The 21428-nt window shown below is 38.7% G+C and overlaps 1 protein-coding gene across 4 annotated transcripts in view; it reads left to right on the plus strand.

Annotated features, from left to right (window-relative positions):
- LOC134869505 (3',5'-cyclic-AMP phosphodiesterase 4D-like) overlaps nucleotides 1-21428 on the plus strand; it is a 100788-nt gene that overhangs the window by 9338 nt on the left and 70022 nt on the right. For 2 of the 4 annotated variants that reach the window (XM_063891176.1, XM_063891178.1), the window contains exon 3: nucleotides 3956-4158. In XM_063891176.1, the coding sequence (XP_063747246.1) occupies nucleotides 3956-4158 (203 nt within the window). Of the gene's footprint in view, nucleotides 1-3955; nucleotides 4159-6053; nucleotides 6271-21428 lie in introns of those variants that run through there. The other 2 variants (XM_063891177.1, XM_063891179.1) reach the window with 1 other exon arrangement.

Below are 21428 nucleotides of genomic sequence, written 5' to 3' on the forward strand. Positions count from 1 at the left end.
AGGCATGCTTCCCATGGTACAGACAAATCAGATAAAAAGCATCCCTGTTTTTTTTAAATTAGTAGTACTTTAATAGTAGTAACAGGAGTGTGTAAGCTTATTAGCCCACTTGACAATTTGGTTAACATATTGTTTGTTTGTTTGCTAAGAGTCAGTTAAAGAGAAATGTTTTCAGAGACCAATAAACACTGATGGGCCTTTTTACACACTGTCTCACTATTCCTTCTAAATATCAATATTGAGTCAAGAGCGTCTCATGATACTAGCCTTCTTCACAATCAATAGCCTTTTCCCTGATGATCGTATTGTCACAGATTGGACGAGTTACGAAGTGTATTTTTCTTCCTTTGTCTTTGTTGTATTGAGATTCAATACGATTGTTATTTTAGTTAAAAACTCTATTATCAAACCCAAATTAAAATGCTTGATTATGTCAGCATTGTTCTTAATATATCTGCAGGAAAATGATGATGATTATCTGAAGATGCATAGGGCCATACTACTAGAATCTGTTTAGTGACAAGCGCTTTGATTAACTGCAGTATAGGGCAGTGAAACAAAAACAGGCTAATCAACTGATTGACAAAAATGAGAGCAAGAGGCGGAGAAAAGGATCTATCAGATTATACATTTGAGATGAAAAATTAAACAAACTGTCATAAGGGAGAGGATATAAAGAACAAGACCTGATTAAAGAGCTGCAACTGAAATACAAATTTATTTGCACTTTGTAGGTCTTCTGTTGGATTGCTGAACTGAACATAATACCCATAAGTTTAAAAAATCACCTGTCCCGACAAAGACTTAGAGTATGTTAGATATTAACCTTAAATCAAATGTACAGCTCTGGAAAAAAGAGACAACTTCAGCATTATCAGTTTCTCCGGTTTTACTATTTGTCTTTGAGTTACATGATTATTATTATTTTATTGTATTCTATAAACTACTGACAACATTTCTCTGTGTTGAAATTCAACAATAACTGGAATGGCTGCCATACATGTAGAGATTTAAGAACAATTTAGAGTGGTCTCCTGTCATCAAGTGATGATGGGAAATATTGTGTTTCCACATGATGATGCTACAGTGAACCTGAACATTTTGTTATTGCTGACCTGCAGCAGTGGTTTTAAGGCTTCTCCAGGTGTAATCAGTACAACAACAGGGACATCAGTGTCGAGTGTGATTACAAAAAGGACACTTCTGATTATCGAGGTTCAGATGTCAGAGGTTTAAAGTTCATCCATGCTGGGATAAGAGCTTGTCGCCTCCATATCTTTGTGTAACCAGTTTGTGCGTTTATCAAGGTATAACAAGTCATTAATTGATAATAATTCCTTTAAAGGTTTGCTTATGACTTTGCTGTTGTTTTGATGTTATTACTACAGGATACTTCTATACTGAGCTGAGCTGTGATGAGTAACTGTTTGGTGACTTCAGCGCTAATGCAATGAGGTTTGGGGTTTGATTCCAACTGTGTCCTGCCACACTGTGCTGGAAACACGACACACATTTTGTGAGAAAGTGTTGAAACACTCTTGATTAATGGAGAAGTGTGGAGTTCCACTAGCTCATTGGTTTTTGAGAGGTGGAACACCTGCTGTCCCTTGTGATCATACACCAGAGCTTCCTTCTTATTCTCACGTCCTGTGTGTGACATGGCAGGGGATCTGCCAGGTGATAAGAAATCCAGCTGCTCCCTCTCTGCTTCTGAATGAAGGGAGAATAATGTGTCTTTCAGCTCAGGATAACTCCAAAAAGCCACATGTTAAAGCAAACCAGAAAGGTGCTGCTGTAAAAAGGAATATTGTGCTGTTGTCAGGTGAAAATGTCACACCTGCAAAATGTTTGAGGGAAAATACAAGATCAATGCTGCAATACTGAGAAAAAATAATCCAGGAGTGATACTATTACTCACTTTGTGTCGACATTTGTGTATTTAGTCAAAAATAAACCAAATACATTTGTTTCAGGTTCAGGTTATTTAGTTGTAACGGTAGGTAGATTTGCAGTCAAAAGACAAGGGATCCATTGTGCGCAGACAACAGAAAAAATACCCCATGCTCCATCAAATTCAAAAACATTAAAAAAGTACAAAAATGTTTGTTAGTTTTAGTTTTTATGTGTAGACTTATAAAATACGGTGTGTTACTACATAACTGGGTCAAGGCCTGATCAGAAATGTATTGAGTTCTCTGACTCAAAAAGAAAGACATCCTTTTAGAATGAGGTCATGGTAAGAGAGAAGTCTATGGTTACACCTTTATGATGGTTTGAATAACTTGGTTTCTCTGAGTGACCTGCTTTACAAGTGAACCTACTGCAGTGAATGAAATGTATTCTCTGTGATGTTTAGTTGTTTTGGTTGAGACAAACACTGTCTGAGGTGACGGGTGTGTTTTGAGGGGGCAGCTGTCCTGACGATGCCATGTTTAGTTTTTGGCTCTTGACCGCCCCAAGCAGTCAAGTGAGACTTACTGACGCAGCTTGTAAGATGTCGGATCAATATCCTACACCTTTCTCCTAACACTTCTCACCAGGTGACAACTCTGTTAACTCTGCTAAAGCACAAAGAACAAAGAAACAGAGGCTCTCTGACGCCTTGGCTAAGATGAGCATGGATTTTTGTTGGGCTCTCTCAATTCTGTTTGACACTTTTAATTAGATAAAGTCTTCCTAGTTATCTTCTTTTCACACAAACACATACACAGGCAGAATATGGCCATAGAAGTGTTTGTCAAAAAGACAAAGCTGCTGTCTCTCTGCTTGTCGTCTTTAACTGCTGCAATCTGCAATTACAGGGCATCATAGGGTTCAAATGGATTGGCAGGAAGAGCATGTTAAAAAAGGCCAATTTAGGAGACAAACACAGTACTTACTTGTCAGATGTAAAGTGTTTATGCTTTGCCCACAGGGCAGATAGGGCAGATGAGACACGTCTGTGGACTTATGTGTGTCATTTCATTATTTATTGAAGTTATTTGTTGAACTTTTTCAAATAAAGACAGCTAAATCATTTCACAACTTAATTTGTTATGGAAGAACAGGGCAAGGGGGGCAATTCAATTATTTATATACTTAAAACATTTATACATCCAAAGTAATGTTATTCAAACATAATTGTAACTGATCGATGAGGTTTAATAATGTTTTTGGGACATTAAAGTCTCATGTCTAATGTTTTATTAATGGAGTGTTCAGTCATTTGTTTTTTTTTCACTTCATTGAAACACATTCATCCTGCATTAAAAACATTCATAGTTATAAAGTAGTATGTTGACTAGTAATACTAGTAGATTTCATATACCTACTCTTCGGTTATATTATAATATATTGTCTGCTATTGTGACACATTCAAAATTTGACGCAACCTTGCATTATGTCAAACACATTTACACATTTGGGGGGTGTCAAATGTGTAAAGTGTCTTACAAATACTGCCGGCAACTGTGTATTTAAAAAAAAAAAAAACTGCAAGTCAAGCTGAGAATGATGGAGATGTCATAAGGTTTCCAGATATTTGGTTATAGACTAAAATATTTGACACATCGACAATTTTATCTCGTAGTCCAAGGAGATTATAGTCTGAATCCTGAGTCTAAAATCTGATTTCAAATAAATGTTACACATGTGGCTGATTCCTCTCACATACTGTATATTATACTGAAAGGAGTCTCTTCTGTTTACTGTAGCCTACCATACTGATTCACTGACAATAATGCATCTGAGTGGATATAAATGTAGGTGCAATCATTCATCTAATCCGCTGTGTTTTATTTTAACAATTGTATTAATAACTGCCCTTTCATTTTATTTAATATAGTTGTCTTGCTTGTTCTACATGTCTAAACAATGCAAAATGTTGCCTTGGTTTTCTAAAAGTAGATCAAGTCTGATATTTTCCTCAGTGTAGCTAAATCTTGTCTGTATTCATACTGTTTCTCTCGTGGTGCAGGGTCGTCGGAAGTCTCAGCCTGCCGTCCACCAGGCGGTTCGGCGGCGTTTCTCCGGGCCACTGCTGCTACCTCCTCTGTGGAGGAGACACTCCTGCCAGGAGCACCCATGGGAGACCCGGCGGTCCTCAATGACACACACTCTGCCTCTGGATCGACTGGAAGAGCTATACAGCCAAGCACTGGCCAGTCATGATGAGAACCGGTCAGTGACACACACATACACACTAAAGCCTCTCATGCTGTTTTGTATTGCTGGGTTATTATGTTTGTGTTTTTCATATAACCGGTTAGTATAATTACTGCAAGTATTTTGAAGATGAATCACTCTTGCTGAGGGTTATTATGCTTTTATAATACTATTGACTTCTTGTTGATTACCATGTAGCAAATGTTCCTTGAAACGGACAAGGTTGTTTTTTTGTGGTTGCTTTCATTTATCTTGTGAGTTGTTGTTGTATGTTTGGCTTTGATTTGGAGCATCTGTTGGCCTGCGTCACCGAGGCAAATGACGAGTGTCGAGCTCAACACAGATGCTTTTTCAAAAATATTTGATCAATGAAATGGTGTTGTACCTAAATAGCCCCTTTCTATTCTTGAGACCACTCAATGCTCTTTACAGTTCCTGGAGCACAGTCATACACTGATGGCATCTAATGCTCATTCACACACACATACCAAGGACTCTGCCTTTGAAAGCAATTTGCTCAAAGAGCTGGGGATCAAACCGATGTTCATTTTATTAATGGCTAATCCCAAATTAGTGTGATGTGAAATTAGCTAAATGAACCATGAACATCCAGTAATTACATGTATTTCTGACTAAAGAAGCCCTCTTTTTTTTCTTTTTCTCTCTCTTCCTCTCTCTGAGGTCAGAGGCCTTGTTGTATTTCAGTGTTTGGTTTAGTTCAAGTGGACACCTAGGACACAGGAATTTCTGTCTGAGCAACTCGAGATACTGAAGTAAACAGCTCTGCATATGCACACACACACACACACACACACACACACACACACACACACACACACACACACACACACACACACACACATACATACACACTCACGGATACAAATGATAAAGGGTTAAATGTGTTTTGCGATTTCATGAAATAATGAAGCCACTTTTCCCTTTACATAATGCCTGGTAATTGCAGCTACATGAAGAGACATGTCAATGAAAGGTTGTGTGTATGGGTGGGTGTCCGTGTGTGTGTGTGTGTGTGTGTGTGTGTGTGTGTGTGTGTGTGTGTGTGTGTGTGTGTGTGTGTGTGTGTGTGTGTGTGTGTGTGTGTGTGTGTGTGTGTGTGTGTGTGTGTGTGTGTGTGTGTGTGTGTGTGTGTGTGCTGTCCAGACATTAATGATCGAATACTTTTCCTTAATTTCCTAATTTATTAGAATGTATTGCATGAAGCCAGCAAGAAATAGAATTTGAAATAAAACATACTCAAACCTATTCAAACACCAGCAGTCTGCTGGATTAACATGTTCCCTTTATCAAACTTTAAATTGTTGCATGACGTCGGCTTTATTTAACTTTCAGTTTCCCACTGCCATTGCGGTTATCTGGAATCAATGTTAATCAGCTTTACAAAGCCTGCTTTTGCGAATCTCGACACTCATAAACTTTGTTTATCAGACTCCTTGTGTTTAGTTTATTTTCTCTGAGGAAAGGGAATATGTCTGTTATTCCAACATTACAAATAAGCGAACTATAACAAGCAATATAACATTTTCCCTTGAAAAATTTGACTTTTAGGTTCAGTATCCAAAAAATAGTTGCTGTAAAGAAATTACAAACGGATTGCATTTTTAAACTGGGTGTAAGCTACTTATTTTTTCATGCTGAATATTGATGTTTGAGAGAAACAGATGGAGAGAGTCGCAGAGAGCCTGAGACTATAAAATGAGAGACAACAGAGGGAGGAGAGAGAGAGAGAGAGAGAGAGAGAGAGTTGGCGTTGACTGAGACGCTTTCAGCACTCTGGCTCTGGATAGCAGCGCAGCACCATGCCACGCGCGCAGCTCTCTGTATTTTAACCGTTTCCTGCTTAAACTTGCAGTTTGGCGCTTTTCCTCGTTCAAAACTCGGTTTAGAAAAACCAAAGCAGAAAATGGAGTGTACCGCGCTGAGCAGAGAGGGAGCAGGGCTCGCCAAGCCGCCCAAACATCTGTGGCGGCAGCCCAGGACCCACATACGCATCAAACAGCGCTTCAACTCGGACACCGAGCGCTACCTGTGCCGCAACCGGACCCTGGAGAAGCTGCGACCCGGGCTGAAGAAGCCCCGCATGTCCTGGCCCTCCCCGATGAGACGGTAACCCCTTTCCCCTCTAAAGTTTCTAAACTCACCAATGCTTAAATCGGCTTACCCGTTCAATAAAGTTAAGTTTGCTTTATGAATATACAGATAGCCAAATGGGAAAAAACTGACCGATCATATAGGAAAGTCTTATAAGACTGGCAAGATATTCTGAATAGGTTATTTAAAAGGCTACTTAATTGGCACCATCTCCACACATACAATTGTATAAAGTACGACCAAACTTCTCTAATAGACTTTCTCCCTTATCATGGAGACACTGATGTCCAGTAGTATAATGATTAATGTTTAGATGTTATTATTTTTGAAAAAAGAACACATGCGTTGATACAAAATGTAGCCTGGGTAATCTGTCATTCTCTGCTGGTTGTTGTAATGCCATAGCAAAACGTCTCTGACTCTGGGTTGCTTTACACCAACACCTGTTATAAATAGATGATAAAAATCAGGGCTTTGGTGAAGCACTGAATATTTATAAGATGGGCTGTAAATGGAGTCATGAAATGTTCAGGGTTCTGAGCATTACCCTAAATGCCAACACAGTTAAGATAACACATTGACTCATTAAATTAGTCAAGTTTTTTTTTTATTGACACTTGCTCGAAAAATCCTTCAGACATATTGAGGTTTGTCCCATGTTTAAGAGTTTGCTTTCTGAAAAGGCAACAAATTTGATATTTCTTTTCTTTTTTTACGTTTTAAAATTGAGCACAACATAATCTGTGAAGGTGAGGAATCCTGTTTTCTTTCTAAGCAGTGTCTCAACCTTAACAATATGTTCCTTAAATGTTGCTTAAAGTTCCTGTTGTTATCATCGCTTAACTTCACATTCAATGCCTTAATGAAAGACTTATCTTTTAGCTGTACTAATACATACACAATTAATTATGTATGCATTGTTCATTTTCTTTAGTCATTGCATTATTTGCTATCTGTGATACTTTAGGTGTTTTGAAAACATTGATTTCCAGTGACTTGTTGGAACCTGTCAACTCACATAGTTCGCCTTCGCTTAAATCAGCCTTTAGGATGTGGCTGTGGAGGAAATGGTTTGCGAATAAATTGCACCCAATAACCCGTTTCCTTGGGGACGTTACATTTCTAATTGTGTTAGTTAACACTGCAGGAAGCTTAATGAGAGAACACATTTCTCATGCTGTTGCTGACCTGTTACTGGGGTTTAGGAAAATACATCACTGGAGTGTTTAATATTTCATTTGTATTTGTTTCAACACATCCTACAAGTATGTGTTATTTCAAGTTCATGCATTTCCTTGATTGTTAGAATTAATCAGATTCCCAGCATGAAACAAAACCGAGAAAGCTGTAATTTCAATCTTGGTACCGGCAGGTGCGTCACGATAAAAGCCCAGAAAAAACACAGTGTGATTGAGTGGCGGTTCTACCTGTTCTTCAGGCTTGGCCTTATGTAATGCTCATTGCACTTTGAGGGATGATGGAGGAGATGTGAGTGATGTTTTAGTTACACTACACTGCTCTCTAAACCTCATCAGTCAGGCTGACACAGGGCCCCCCTGCTTCACTTACATTCCTTACCTCGATTGTACCCGAGCAATGTCAGGGAAAAAGATTAATAGCCAGCTAGTGTTGGTGCCTCAGCTTGTTTTCGTGTTATTTCGCAATTCCTAATTTGACAAACCAGCATGCCTTTTGCTATTAAAGGGTATTGGAAATAAGATAACAAATGAAGAAAAGGAGAAGGCAAAAACAGGGATATTGTATGATAATTTTGTGAAAAGTAATTATGTGGTACATTACTATTATCTGGTCTGAGATGTAGTGCTATGGTAGCTTTAACTCTGAATATTTCCATTTTAACGAGATTAGAGGGAAACACTGGTTATGTATCCTGTGGTACAGTATGTTAGCGACATACACTCACCCTCCACATTTGGAAACTTGGTTTGTGCTGAAGACAAAATAATGCAAAAGTCAATAAAACATCCCGGTGATTGGTTGAGTTGAACAGGCATGAATACAGCTGGCAGTTCAGCCCCCTCAGCGATTACTGTCGTCAAGCAACGCTGCGACTCATCTCACCTCGACTAGGCGTTCACACACGAGTGGCAGAGCTGTTTTAGTCCCCTGATGAGAACATTGTTTTATTTATTTATTCTAATTAAGGTTTATTTAGGTTTCAACAATAGAGAAGCATAGAGTCAGCAATAACGTGTATATCGGTATTACCCTTTACATACGTGTTGTGCGGTGTTTGGTTTATTTTTTCAGGTATATAAGATAGACTTGCATTATGTTAACACTTGACAGAATTTGTCAGAGTGAAGAGAAAATCCCCTTTTCTCCCTTTTGGTATTTATACGTGCGTTACATCAGATAGTAAACCCCTCGTCTAGCTTGTCTGTTCTGACGGATGCATTCTTCCTGCTTGGATCTGCAAGTGGTAATTTATTTCCATTTAGATGGTTTCTACAAATGTATTATTGTGTCCAGTGAACTGCTTTAAGTATATCACAGACCAGGCGTTAAAGTTATGTGGTTAAGAGACTTAGAACTTAGCCATCTGTCTACCAGAGAGCTCTTTGTTAACATATTAAATTATATTATGATAACTACCTGATCATCCAGAATGAATCTTTAGTTTTTTTTGTTTGACATTTGTGGGTTGGAAGAGGTTATGTCTGTTGACCAGAAAAAATGACAATATATATATTGTTATACAGTGGAGGAAATAAGTGTATGATCCCCTGCCAATTTAGTTAGGTGGAGAGGTTGTAATCTGACTTATTGACTCTGGACAGGTGTCTTTTATCCAAGTAACGAGTTGACATAAGGAGTACTTTCTTAAAGCGAGAGGACTTATTTAACCACTCCGTGGGAGCCAGAATCCTAATTGGTTGCAAGAGGATCAAATACTTATTTCCCCCATTTAAACGCACATCAATTGATATCTTTTTAATGTACATTGCTCAATTGTTTTTGTTGATATTCTGTTATTCTCCCACTGTTAAAATAAACCTACCATAAAAATGACAGACTGTTAATTTGTTTGTGGGAAACTAACTAAATTGGCAGGGGATCAAATACTTATTTCCTCCACTGTATAAACCTGCCAGATAGAATGTGTCTTTTTGGCATACAGTAGGTGACAAAAGGACAGTATGAATCAGATTCGATTAGATAAAGGAATTGTTTGTCACTTAGTCACCTCTAATCAGTATGAGTTGGCATCTGGCAAAGCAAGTTGAGGCCCACAGTCTCCATAGAAGGGAACATAACATTCAATAGAAACGCAATATACAAACAAGTAAATTCTTATCTGACTATTCTTAATGATTTCATATGTATCCGACCGCAGATTTTATGAATAAAATTAATGATGATGGATGTACAACGCTCTACCTGGTTTAGTCCTTCGTAAAGTGCAAGAAGCATCAATGAGCCCACATTAAGATCAATGCTGTTTTACTTTATTTTAACATTTCGGTGCAGGTAAATAACCCAATCCCTTCTAAACACTGGCAGTATGCAACACATCTGTAAACACCATGCTGGTGTGCTGTAAGCTCCAACTCTTGTTGTAGTAATTGTAGTTTTTAAAGACTGAATGGAGTACTATAAGGCATCCAAATGGAAGCAATACTTGTTATAAAATACAAAAGTAATGAAGCACAATGAGAATAGAGTAGAATAGACAATCATGAGTTTAATGATAGCTAAAATATTATTGAAGAATATGCATGCACTGAGTACGCCAGTGAGGAGGTGTGTGTTTTTGTCACTGTGTGAAAAACAAATTATAAATACCAATACAAACGGATGGTCTGAGTTCACCGACATCAGCCAACATTGAATGATGACGGCGGAAATGCTAACAAGCTGAGCTGTAGGTAGGAGTAAGAGCAGTGAGTCAGCCTGCCTTAACACTACTAACAACAATACTGCCTTCATTCTTCCCTGAATACATCTTTCTTCCTTTTTTCTTATTCCAGAATGCTTCTGGTTGTGTGTCATCCCAGATGACTCAGATTGGTCCCCAATATAGGTGGGATGAAAGTTTAAGACATGATTTAAAACATGGATGGCCATAAAGCCACTTCTATTAAATGTATCTTCCTACATATCGTTATCATCCTTAAGATTTTATGGTGGAAGGAAGTAATTATTTCCTAAATAAGCAATAAAAAATATGTTTAATGACATTTTTGAGAATGAGAATGCTCCAGCTTGTATTGTGAATTGTGGTATTTATGGCAAAGGAAATTAAATTCAACATTTATAAGCCCAGTTCCCTAAAAAGGCTGTGGCTCATGGAGGGTATGAGTCTTCCACCAGTCTGAATATCGGTGGGTCGAGGTACAAGTTGAGTTGAAAGACAAAAAGTATAACGTTTACCATCCATAGTATTTAATTGGCTCAGTGTAACCTCTTCATAATTGTGGGTATTGTTTCATTTTCTTTATTCTCTTAAACCGTTTATCTTTGGGATTTCGCTCCTGTGGTTTTATGGCTTCTTTCCGCATGTGTACATGTGAGTCATACTATTCCTGATGTTTAGGTTTTTGCAGTGAAGATTTTCTGTATCCCTATAGAGGTTTTAAATATATATATATATTCGTCATAATGTCAATGCAGTCATACAGGGACATCACTTATTTACCTGCCTCCATTTCTAGACAATATTATGTGTGTGACCTGGGGCACTCCACTGTCTAAGAATAGGCTGGAAAGTCCAACAGGGCAGATGCACACTACAGAGTTAATTAGACTGAAGCCTGCTCTCCAGACTGAATTACAATGAATTAAATTAACAAATTGAGATTCATTGTCATGCTCAAGCACCATTTAACTACACATGTAACTGGTGACGAGGCATGTCGGATCTTAAGGAAATGAACTAGAGGCCTCTGGATGTTGTTATGCTATAACATCTGCAGTGTGGTCATATTTTCCAATGGCCGCACTCCGAGTAATGAGAAAGGGAAAGTGTGACCTGGACCAATGCTGAACTTGAAACAAGAACCGCCAGCTTTGGAAAGCCCTTCTTACGCCGGGATGGTGAAAAATTACACCCGTTGCTATGGGGCCCATCTGTTTTCCAGGGATAATCACATGAAGGTTATCAGAGAGGGGGCAGCTATCGAGACGGAATGTTATCCAACCAATCTCATGTTAACAAAACACATAAAAGCAAGTGGTATTGGCAGTCCTCTTAGGCGGGATTAGTGAGAGCTACTGTGGTGTTTAATGCGTACACGGGCTGACCTACAGGTGTGAGTTTTTGTGTAGATGTAGCTTTGTATCATGTTGCATTACTTTAAAGAGCTCTTTTAACGCTACAGGGAACAATGGAGGAGGGGATTTTCCAGTGATGCTGATGGATTCTGCATCTTGTTTATTTACAAGTGTGTTCAACTGCCTTTGTGTTGCGGGTCAGATTTAATAATTTATAAAAATAATTCTTTATAAAAAGGAAGCATTCGTTTTTAAAATATTTTTAGTTTTCTATATGGGGAATATTTAGAGAAATATACCTAGGACCCCCTCATAATCGTAACACAGATTCAGTATAAGCTAATGTAAATGAACCATTATTTAAAAAAATATTTGGTTCCTTCCTCCTCACGTTGCATGCGCCTGTGCTGGTAGTTCGACTCAGAATTGCAAGTGTTTACTTATTCCGAGGCAGACCAGTCGCCCGTGGAAGAGACAGGTCAGGCGTTTCTTGGAAACTGCTTTTTTTTGCCTGCTTGATTTGTTTGTTGGATGTGATGTTAAATGGGCTCTGATGCCCTATTTTATTTTCCTAGAATACATTTGTCACTGCAGTGCATCTTGCATACACAACAATAAATGACAGACCTTCACATGCTGTAAATATAAATAATCAGTACGAGTTTACATTGCCGATGTAAAGGTATACATTGTGAATGTTGAATAATGACTCGCACATTATTCATTCAGAGATCATGCATGCTGACTTTCACTCTAACCTTTTAATACTTAAAGGGGTAGTTCAGAACTGTGGACATAGGACCTCATTTCCAAGTGAGCCAGTGTGCTATTTATCAGTGGAGAGTGTTTTCAACAAGTTTCATGCAGGTTTCTAGTTGCAGAGTTTACTGGTGCTAGGCTAGCGCAAGTCAACGGTTTCCACTAGCCTGTCAATAAAAACAGTCTTACCCACTCCACAGTACATCCGGGGCAAATAAATTAAAACGCCAGACTATCGATGTAAATGTCTGTGTTGATAGAATAATGCTAGAAATAAAACTATCCTTGCATCGCAGTACATTTTGAGGGACTAGTTTCTCAGCAGCGGCGGAATTATACTTTGCTCTGGTTAGTTGTGTGGTTAGTTGTTACCAAGTAAAAGTTTTGCATGGGATCAGAATAAACGATGATTATATTGGCTTGACCTGACTGAGATGGGCTTTTGGAAAATGAAAATGAGTGGTGGGAGTGACATTTTCTCGCTTTATTAATTTTAGTTTCACAATGGAAGACAAACTATGCAGATACAGAAATGTATAATGTAAACAACACTGGAAAATTGCTTCTTACATGCCTACAACAGAACTGTCAGCCTTTGACAATAAAATATGAATGCCAAATAAAGAGAACATTTTAATTATTTATGAGTCCACCGAATCTATTTATTATGCGACACATGTATTTTATTGTCTCTCCAGTGGCCCCTCACGACAGAGATTGTGAATTGTCCAAATGGCACAAGCAGGCGGTTTAATCTTAGTATCAGGCAGCACTGTCGCTTTACAGCAAGAAGCTGACTGTGGAGTTTGAAGGCTACCCCTGTCCACTTTATGAAAAAAAATAAAAAAATAAGTTTATTCATTTAGCTCTTTTTTTAAAATAGGTTTAAAATAGTGTTGCAATAGACAAAACAATAAAAACATGTATATACAATTAATAAATAAGTCATATAAAAATAGGTAACAGATTCTGCCAGCCTTTTCTCCTCAGGCTGGTTGTTTAAAACAAAGAGTCCCCAATGACAGACTGACACACAGAACCCAAATTGCATTACATTTAATTTATCTGACGCTTTTATCCAACTTACAATGAGTGCAATCAGCCATGAGGATATGACTCAAAACAGCAAGAACGTGTTTTTGTTTTTTTTCTTAGATTTGATTAGCCTCGGTGCAGTCCAAACAAAGTAATAAATACTGTGTGGTCTTCAAAATGAATAATCTTATTACTTTGTGTGAATGTAAATATCTGTCTCAGACAGAAGCAATATTGTATGCATACAGTAACTCAACTGATTTTTTTGAGGTAAAAAGAATAATTTGAGCTGTAACAAATTAGCAAATATATTTTAAAATTTGTCCAAAGTATAATTTTATTTCAGTGCAGGTGGGCTTTCAGTCTGCTGCCCATAAGACATGAACGATGGGTTTTAGGAATATTATATGAAGTATGCCTTCAATCTGGAGCTGGTCCCTTGGCACTAAAGCATTTATTGCTTCTAAATCAAAAAGCAGTGGTCAAAGGATATAGTTTTGCTAGCATTTCTAAAATGTAGGTTCTTAGTACTTATGAGAAATAGTTCTTAGATATGGAAATGATTTGCTGTCCTGTTTCTGTAATGGACTCTGAAGGGTTTGCAGAAAGGGCGACCTCCAATCTCAGCCAGTTTTTTTTATATCTGCTGAAGTGTGGGCTGCGGGATGACGAGCCATGTATTTCTGAATAGCAAGCAATCACAGCAGCAAATATGGTTTCTGATCCATCTGGCATCAACAGAGCACTAGCTTGATGATGGAGCAACGCAGGAGATGAATAAAACACTTTTTGTCCATGTTTATTCAATGGCACTGATTCAGACAAGGTTCGTTTTCCTCGGCCTTGAACTGACCTCACGAGTGTTTAACCGCCCTTTGTTGGTGAGGATAGAACAAAATATTGCTTTTTACCATTGTTGATTTATATCTAAGCTCAGATGGCTTAAACCTGGGACAAAACCCAACAGTCCCCATTTGATATTTCAGTATAAAATATATTTGGTAGTGATCACCTCAGAATTTCAGATCAAGTCTGTATCTATTATTTTTGTCTGCAGCTACATACTGAATACATTTAGTAAAAATAAAGCCAGCGGGCGCATGCAGTACACATAAGATTCAACATAAGTGTTGAAATTCTTTAAACTGATACCTAAAATATATTTTGATTATGATATCGATATGATGATAGTTTAATCATTTAGATTGCAGCAATGGACCAAGGCAAAATTAGCATTTACTTTATACTTTATTTATAATGACAACGATAAATCATAAAACAAGTGGTGGTTTCTGTATAACAGTCAATGATACAGTCTTCTGTGAGAAGTGTATACAAAATAAAGCCTGCACAAGGGGAAGTGACAAAACAAAAACAACTTAATAATATTCTGTCTACTGACAACCACATCTGGTACTGTGAGCCAAAGCAGCAATGTATTTAAATGAAGCTATTTTGGAGATACCTGCAAACAGGGGAACAGCTTAGTCCCCTTCACCCCTCCCCCCACCTTCCACCTCACACTGAAATAATGCATCTGTAATATCTGCAATTGCTTTAGTTTGACAGGTAAAATGAGAAGCTAAGACTACAGATCCATTGCAGGAGCAAACAGGAGGCAGTAGGCATAATGACTCAGATCCATCACATCGGTGCAGATCTGTTGTGTGTTCAGGCGAGGGCTCTCTCTGTGCCCATTACTTACACAGAGCAGAGAATGGGATTTATTTCCCTGTTTAAGCAGGATGCCTGGCCATCTTGCAGGGAAACAAACAGTTGTCTCCCTGTAGCTGTTACAGCATGCTTATCACCACCATGTCACTGCCAAATTAACCGGGATACTTCAGTTTGTCAGTATCAAGAGAGACCGTGGTGGAGACAATAAATAGCATTCATCTCACATCCTGATTCCTTATCAAAACTTGATGTAATGATTTTAAATAGTTAGATTAACCAGAATATTGAATTGTTTTTTTTCTGTTTTAGTTAACATGCTAGCTAGCAGTTAATGCAGTATATAAGTAAAACAGTCATGTGTCAGTGTTTGTTAAGACTACAATATAATGGATAAAAGTGATGAAAATATAATTTGGAAAGTAATAGCTACCTGTTACACATGTTAGTCCATTGAGAATAAGTATCTGCTGCAAAATCAAAAAGACAAAAAGGAGAACATTATTGGAAATACTATAATATTACATGTTGAGACAACGAAAGGCCACCTTAAACTAATGAAACACTCAAGGTAATATTGTATTTAAAATGCTTAATGTAACACAGGGGCTATGTCACAGTACATACAGTGTGTGGTGTGTTGTATTCACAGATGCACTTTAACAGTAGGTCTTTGATGTCTGCACAACAATCAAACCGACACCGTTTGCCTCAAGAGATCATTATCATTTGATTAAATCATTTATTTTTTCATTTATTCCTAACATTCTTAGAGCTGCCTTAGGTAAGATTTGTAAATTAAAAATAAACCCATCTAATCACATAAGAGTGCTGTAAAGTGAAGCCAGAGTCGTGCCCTGTGTTTGGATGCTGTTGATCAGATCTAATGAAAGTCTGGTCTGACATAGGAGACCATGGGAAATCTCTTATCCACACAGAAACAGACTTTGAAACTTAAGAGCAAAATACACATTAAAGGACACATTCTCAAAGGGATGAAGTGGCCTTGGTGCCCACTGAACATGCAGTTAAACCAACAAAAGAAAAAGCGTTGAGGTGCTTCTGTTTCATTTCCATATAATAAATATGGCAATTTTCATTCATTTGTGAATTTGACCTTGAGATGGTACAACGTCTTCAAATGATGTAGAGTTCAGTCGCTATCAGAGCCAGCAATCCATTAGTGGTGCATTTTCCCCTCAGATTTGACTAACTAAAGGTTGTGTTGACTTGGTACAAAGTTCAAGCAGCCTACCCAGCAGGCATGGAGTGCAGCATAAATTACCGGAACCCGTCCTCTTATCAATTATCCAGATAAGCTTAAATCAACAAATGTGGCTGAGTTTATTTAAATTTGTATCCACCTTTTCCACCCTTGTTTGCCATTAAAAGAAGGTATTGTAGGCCGTCGTATGGCTCAGTGGGTAGAGCTTGCAGCCATATACTGGGGATTGATCCCCATGTGGTGGACCCACGTTTGAATTCTGCTTGATACCCTTTGCTGCGTGCCAGCCCCTCTGTCTCCCCATTTCTCACTGTCACTGTATTAAAGGCACTGGTTCTGTTAGTCATGCAAACCATGAGATGATTATTATCAACTGGGTCTAAAAACCATGTCATTCTTTTTTTATTTCAGGGCTTTTCATTCGAGGGAGGCTGAACAATAATTAATCATTTAGATATTCACGTACTGTGTCATGCGTACTATAAGTAGTTCCTGAATGGGACTAGTCGCTGACTTCTATTGTCTTTATTGATGACTTGCACTGCCCCCACTGTAATATATAATAGTAAGAATGATAACGATGATATTCAACACCAAGCATAGATTGTTAATCTTTATGCAATGATTATACATCCATTTAAGGCGAGCAGATTCTACATTGACGATGCTTTTACAGATTAAAACCTCTCTTCTCTGTCCGTCAGCCCAGAAGCAGCTGCACCTGAGAGTCAGAGCACCTTGCTTTGAACAGCATAAACGCTGCCAGCCCAAGAAAGCTCAGGTAGCTAATGGGGGACATTATGGCTCTATTTTCCAACCCCCTATGATTATGGCTGTGTGTGTGTGTCTTGCGATTTCTCTCCATGACAAACCAACACCTTCAGACATTATGTTGACCTGGTAAAAACCCAACAACATTTTTTACACTACACAGCACAATCTTAATCCCAATCGCCCCTTTTAAGTGTATTTCTGACACTCGTTCAAGACATAAAGCCTGGAAAACATTGGATTTTCTCCTATTGGCCATGTCAGCATGCAGAATTTTAAGTAGTGGCAAAGGCCTGGAAGATTGCTTAGCCGGAGTTCCAACAGCTTGTATGTTGAATCCATGGCCTAATGTCTATCCTTGACGAGCTAACAGTGGCAGGTGGCTTGGCAGAAGCTGTGGGCTCGCTGAGGATGACATGTACTGAGGTGTGCTTGACATGTTAAAACAGCTAGGGCATCAGCTGCAAAAACATGGATTTGTTACTAAATAGTTAATCTCATTGGTGGCCATGACCTCACCGAAATGTCACCAATAACCATAAAATTCTTTCTTATTCTGTTTCTGTATTGATCTGTACTTCCTGTGAAGGAGGTTACTACACACTGTTAATAGGAGACGTGTGTCCATTAGGCAGGATTTTTAACATATTAAATATATTTATATGCAACAACAATCTGAAATAATATTTACAGTTGGACACAGGGTTTTTTTGCTCTCCAGCAGCTGACTTTCCAAAATAATTGAGATTGAGGCAGTGGCCCACGATTATAGTCACTAAATGGTTTACTGTGAGCAGCTGATTGAGGCTTCAGACAACACTTCATTTATCATTGTAGAGGAAGTAGTGAATTAGTGAAAAAAAGAAAAATGGTTTTTAGAAAGTCATGGTTTATATGTTGCCATAGCAATCCAAGCCAAATGGATTTGTGTTTATGGATTTTTTTCATTGCCTTATATTTTTACAATTTTTATACAATAGAAATGCTCTCTACTGGACTAAGCTTAAACTGCATTGCATTGTGCTGAAGGACAATAAATGATGCTTGAATCCATGAATAATGAATTTAGCCAAAGGAGTCGTGTATTAAAGGTCCCCTATGATGCAAAGTGCACTTTTTGATGTCTTTTATACATAAATATGTGTCCCCGGTATACAGTGGTATGCAAAAGTTTGGGCACCCCTCTGAGATTTCATGACAATTTGCTTTTCCTTTATAATAGAAGATCACAGCAACAACATTTGTTTTCCTACAAAGATGTAGACGTTTTAGTGTTTTCCAGACCAAAATTCTTAGGGTAGCATTACATAGTTTTATTATAATAAAATAAAATGCAAAAAATGGGATGTGCAAAAGTTTGGGCACCCTTATAAATAGCATTCATTTCAACACCTGTACGGATTTATAGCTGACAGGTTGCTGCACAAAATTGCTTTGATTAGCTCATTAGACCTTCAATTACAAAGACAGGTGGAACCAATCATGAAAAAGGCTATTTAACATAGGTAATAGCTGGCTGTGCCTGGCCTAGGTTCTTTCTTAGGGAGTGGCAAGATGGGGACCTCAAAACAACTCTCCACTGACCTGAAAGCTAAGATAATCCAACATTATAAATTAGGAGAAGGGTACAAAAAATTATCTGACAGGTTTAAACTGTCTGTCTCCACAGTCAGAAACGTAGTTGTGAAATGGAAGGCCACAGGAACAGTCCGTGTGAAGGAAAGATGTGGTAGGCCGACAAAAATAGGGGAAAGGCACAGGCGAAGGATGGTGAAAATGGTCACAGAGAAGCCACAGACCACCTCCAGAGAACTACAACAACATCTGGCTGCTGATGGTGTAGTTGTTCACCGTTCCACAATCCAGCGTACTTTGCACCAGGAAGAGCTCATTGGAAGGGTGATGTGCAAAAAGCCTTTCCTGAGTGTTAATCACAAGAAGAGTCGCATGAGGTATGCAAAAGCACATCTGGACAAGCCAGAAGCATTTTGGAACAAAATACTGTGGTCAGATGAGACCAAGATTGAGTTATTTGGTCATAACATGAACAGGTATGCATGGCGAAAAAAACACACTGCATTCAATGAAAAGAACTTGTTGCCCACTGTAAAATTTGGTGGAGGATCTATCATGTTATGGGGCTGTGTGGCTAGCACAGGTACTGGAAAACTTGTTAAAGTTGAGGGCCACATGAATTCCTTACAGTACCAGGAGATTCTTGACAAGAATGTTCTAGAGTCAGTCACAAAGTTGAAGCTACACCGGGGTTGGATTTTTCAGCAGGACAATGATCCTAAGCACCGATCAAAATCCACCAAGGAATTCATGCAGAAGCACAGGTACAATGTTCTGGAATGGCCATCCCAGTCCCCAGACCTTAACATCATTGAAAATGTATGGATTTATTTGAAGAAGGCTGTCCATGCACGGAGGCCAAGAAACCTGACTGAACTGGAGACGTTTTGTGTGGAAGAATGGGCCAAAATACCACCTGCCAGGCTTAAGGGACTTGTCTGTGGCTACAGGAGGCGTCTACAGGTCGTTATTGCAGCAAAAGGAGGCAATACTAAATATTAATGGAATTATTTCTTAGGGGTGCCCAAATTTATGCACATGCCTATTTTTGTTTGAATGCACATAAACATGTTTCTGTTTGACCAATAAAAGTTATTTCACTACTGAGATGTTTCTGTTACCATAAGGTATAACATTATGTTAAAATGAAGTTGCTGCTTCAAAAGCTCAGCAAGTGACAAACTGATGCAGTGGTTTTCCTAAGGGGTGCCCAAACTTTTGCATACCACTGTATAAGGAGATTCATAAAGTGTCAGAAAATACAACCCTCTCTCTTTTCCTCCTTACCCACATCTCTAAAAACGGGGTCACAAACGAGCTGATCCAGATTTGCTGCCGACATGACGTCATAACCGAAATGTGGGCTGGCTTTACATGGAACTCCTGGCAACGTCCCGCTCACGTTACACTTCCCAACCTATCGTCTGTAATATACAGTCGTGAGCTGAATCCCCTCCGCAGCACCTCTGTGTCTCTGTGCAGGATGTCTGCAGGAGGGACTTACCGTTGTTGTATATATAATACATATGTCACTGTTCTAGTGGTAAACACTGAGAAGTGTTTCAGAAATAAAGTTTGATGTGGTTTTGAACATAATATAGCGTTTAATCACGCTATCGTTTAGCTGAGTATCTCCGTTAGAGACTTCTCTCTTCATACAGAGAGCTGCATGACGCTCCAAAGGGGCGTGGCCAGCTTCAGCTCAGCTCAAATTTAAAGTGACAGTCACATAATCAGAACTTCAGGAACCGCGCTAAACTGTGAAAAGGTTTGCTCATCTACAGTATGAGTTACCCTTTTGTTTTGGATTAGCTCGGCCTCCCTCTGGTGTCTTGTGAATGAATGCTTAACCTTTTACTGAGATTTATTTGGTGTAGATAGGACAAGAAATTAAAAATGTTATTAACACCCAGCAGTGACATTCAAAGGCTGCGGTTTCAGTAAATAATTCACCAATGTTTCCATTTCTCTTGTTATATAGTGCAAGCCCTACTGGTGTAATTCTTAGTTACTTACCTTATTTTCTTATTCACTTGCTTTTTGTTTTTTCACGGTTTCCTTGGATTTAGACCGAACTTTCCTCCTGTTTTCACAGCTTAAACATAGTTAGAAAATGAGATAAACTGCGATATTGAGAAACATATTTGTTGTGGTATTTTAACCAGTCATTCGTAAGATATCTATCATGAAGCATTCCTTTCCCAGCTAACCTTTTAGGTTGCTGCTAGTGAGGAAACGTGTTATGGGATGGTAGCAGAAGCAGATTTGGGGTATGTGTACATGGAGACTCCCCAGCTTTACTAACACATGGCGGCAGGCCCGTCGCGTTCAGGTAGGCATGGTAGGCAATTGCCTAGGGCCCCCGAGTAGGAGGAGGCCCCCCAAAGACGACAGGTTAAGATTTTTTTTTTTTTTTTTTTTTCAAAATTCAAAGAAAAGTCTGATACAAATGCAACATGAATCAAACAACATGCATACCAATAAGACAGGTCATGTATTCAACAGCAATGACGATTTTAAATAGCTTCATAATAATAAGCAGTCATCTGTATATGAAGGGCTCTGCTGCGACTGCGAGGGCAGCAACAGCGCCTCCCTAGAGCATGCGATGTCCGAAAAGCGCAACGACACATTGTAGTCGAAATACCCCAGCTCGAGGGGGCCCCCCCTTTCCCATGCATTAGCGCGACAGCGTCAAGTGCAAGTGAAAAGTGAAAAATTAAAATGAAGCGAAATTATCTCTCCGGCAATCAAAAAAAGAAGAAGAAAAGGGAAGAGGAGCAGAAAAGAAAACAAGACACCGGTAAGTAGAATATACACAATCAACATGAAAATTGTGCCAGGCAGGGTATACCATATTTTGCTAGAGTAGCGAGGTTGTAGGCTAACGACGACTAGC

The sequence above is a fragment of the Eleginops maclovinus genome, chromosome 9 (genome assembly GCF_036324505.1).
Source record: "Eleginops maclovinus isolate JMC-PN-2008 ecotype Puerto Natales chromosome 9, JC_Emac_rtc_rv5, whole genome shotgun sequence".
NCBI classification, from domain to species: Eukaryota; Metazoa; Chordata; class Actinopteri; order Perciformes; family Eleginopidae; genus Eleginops; species Eleginops maclovinus.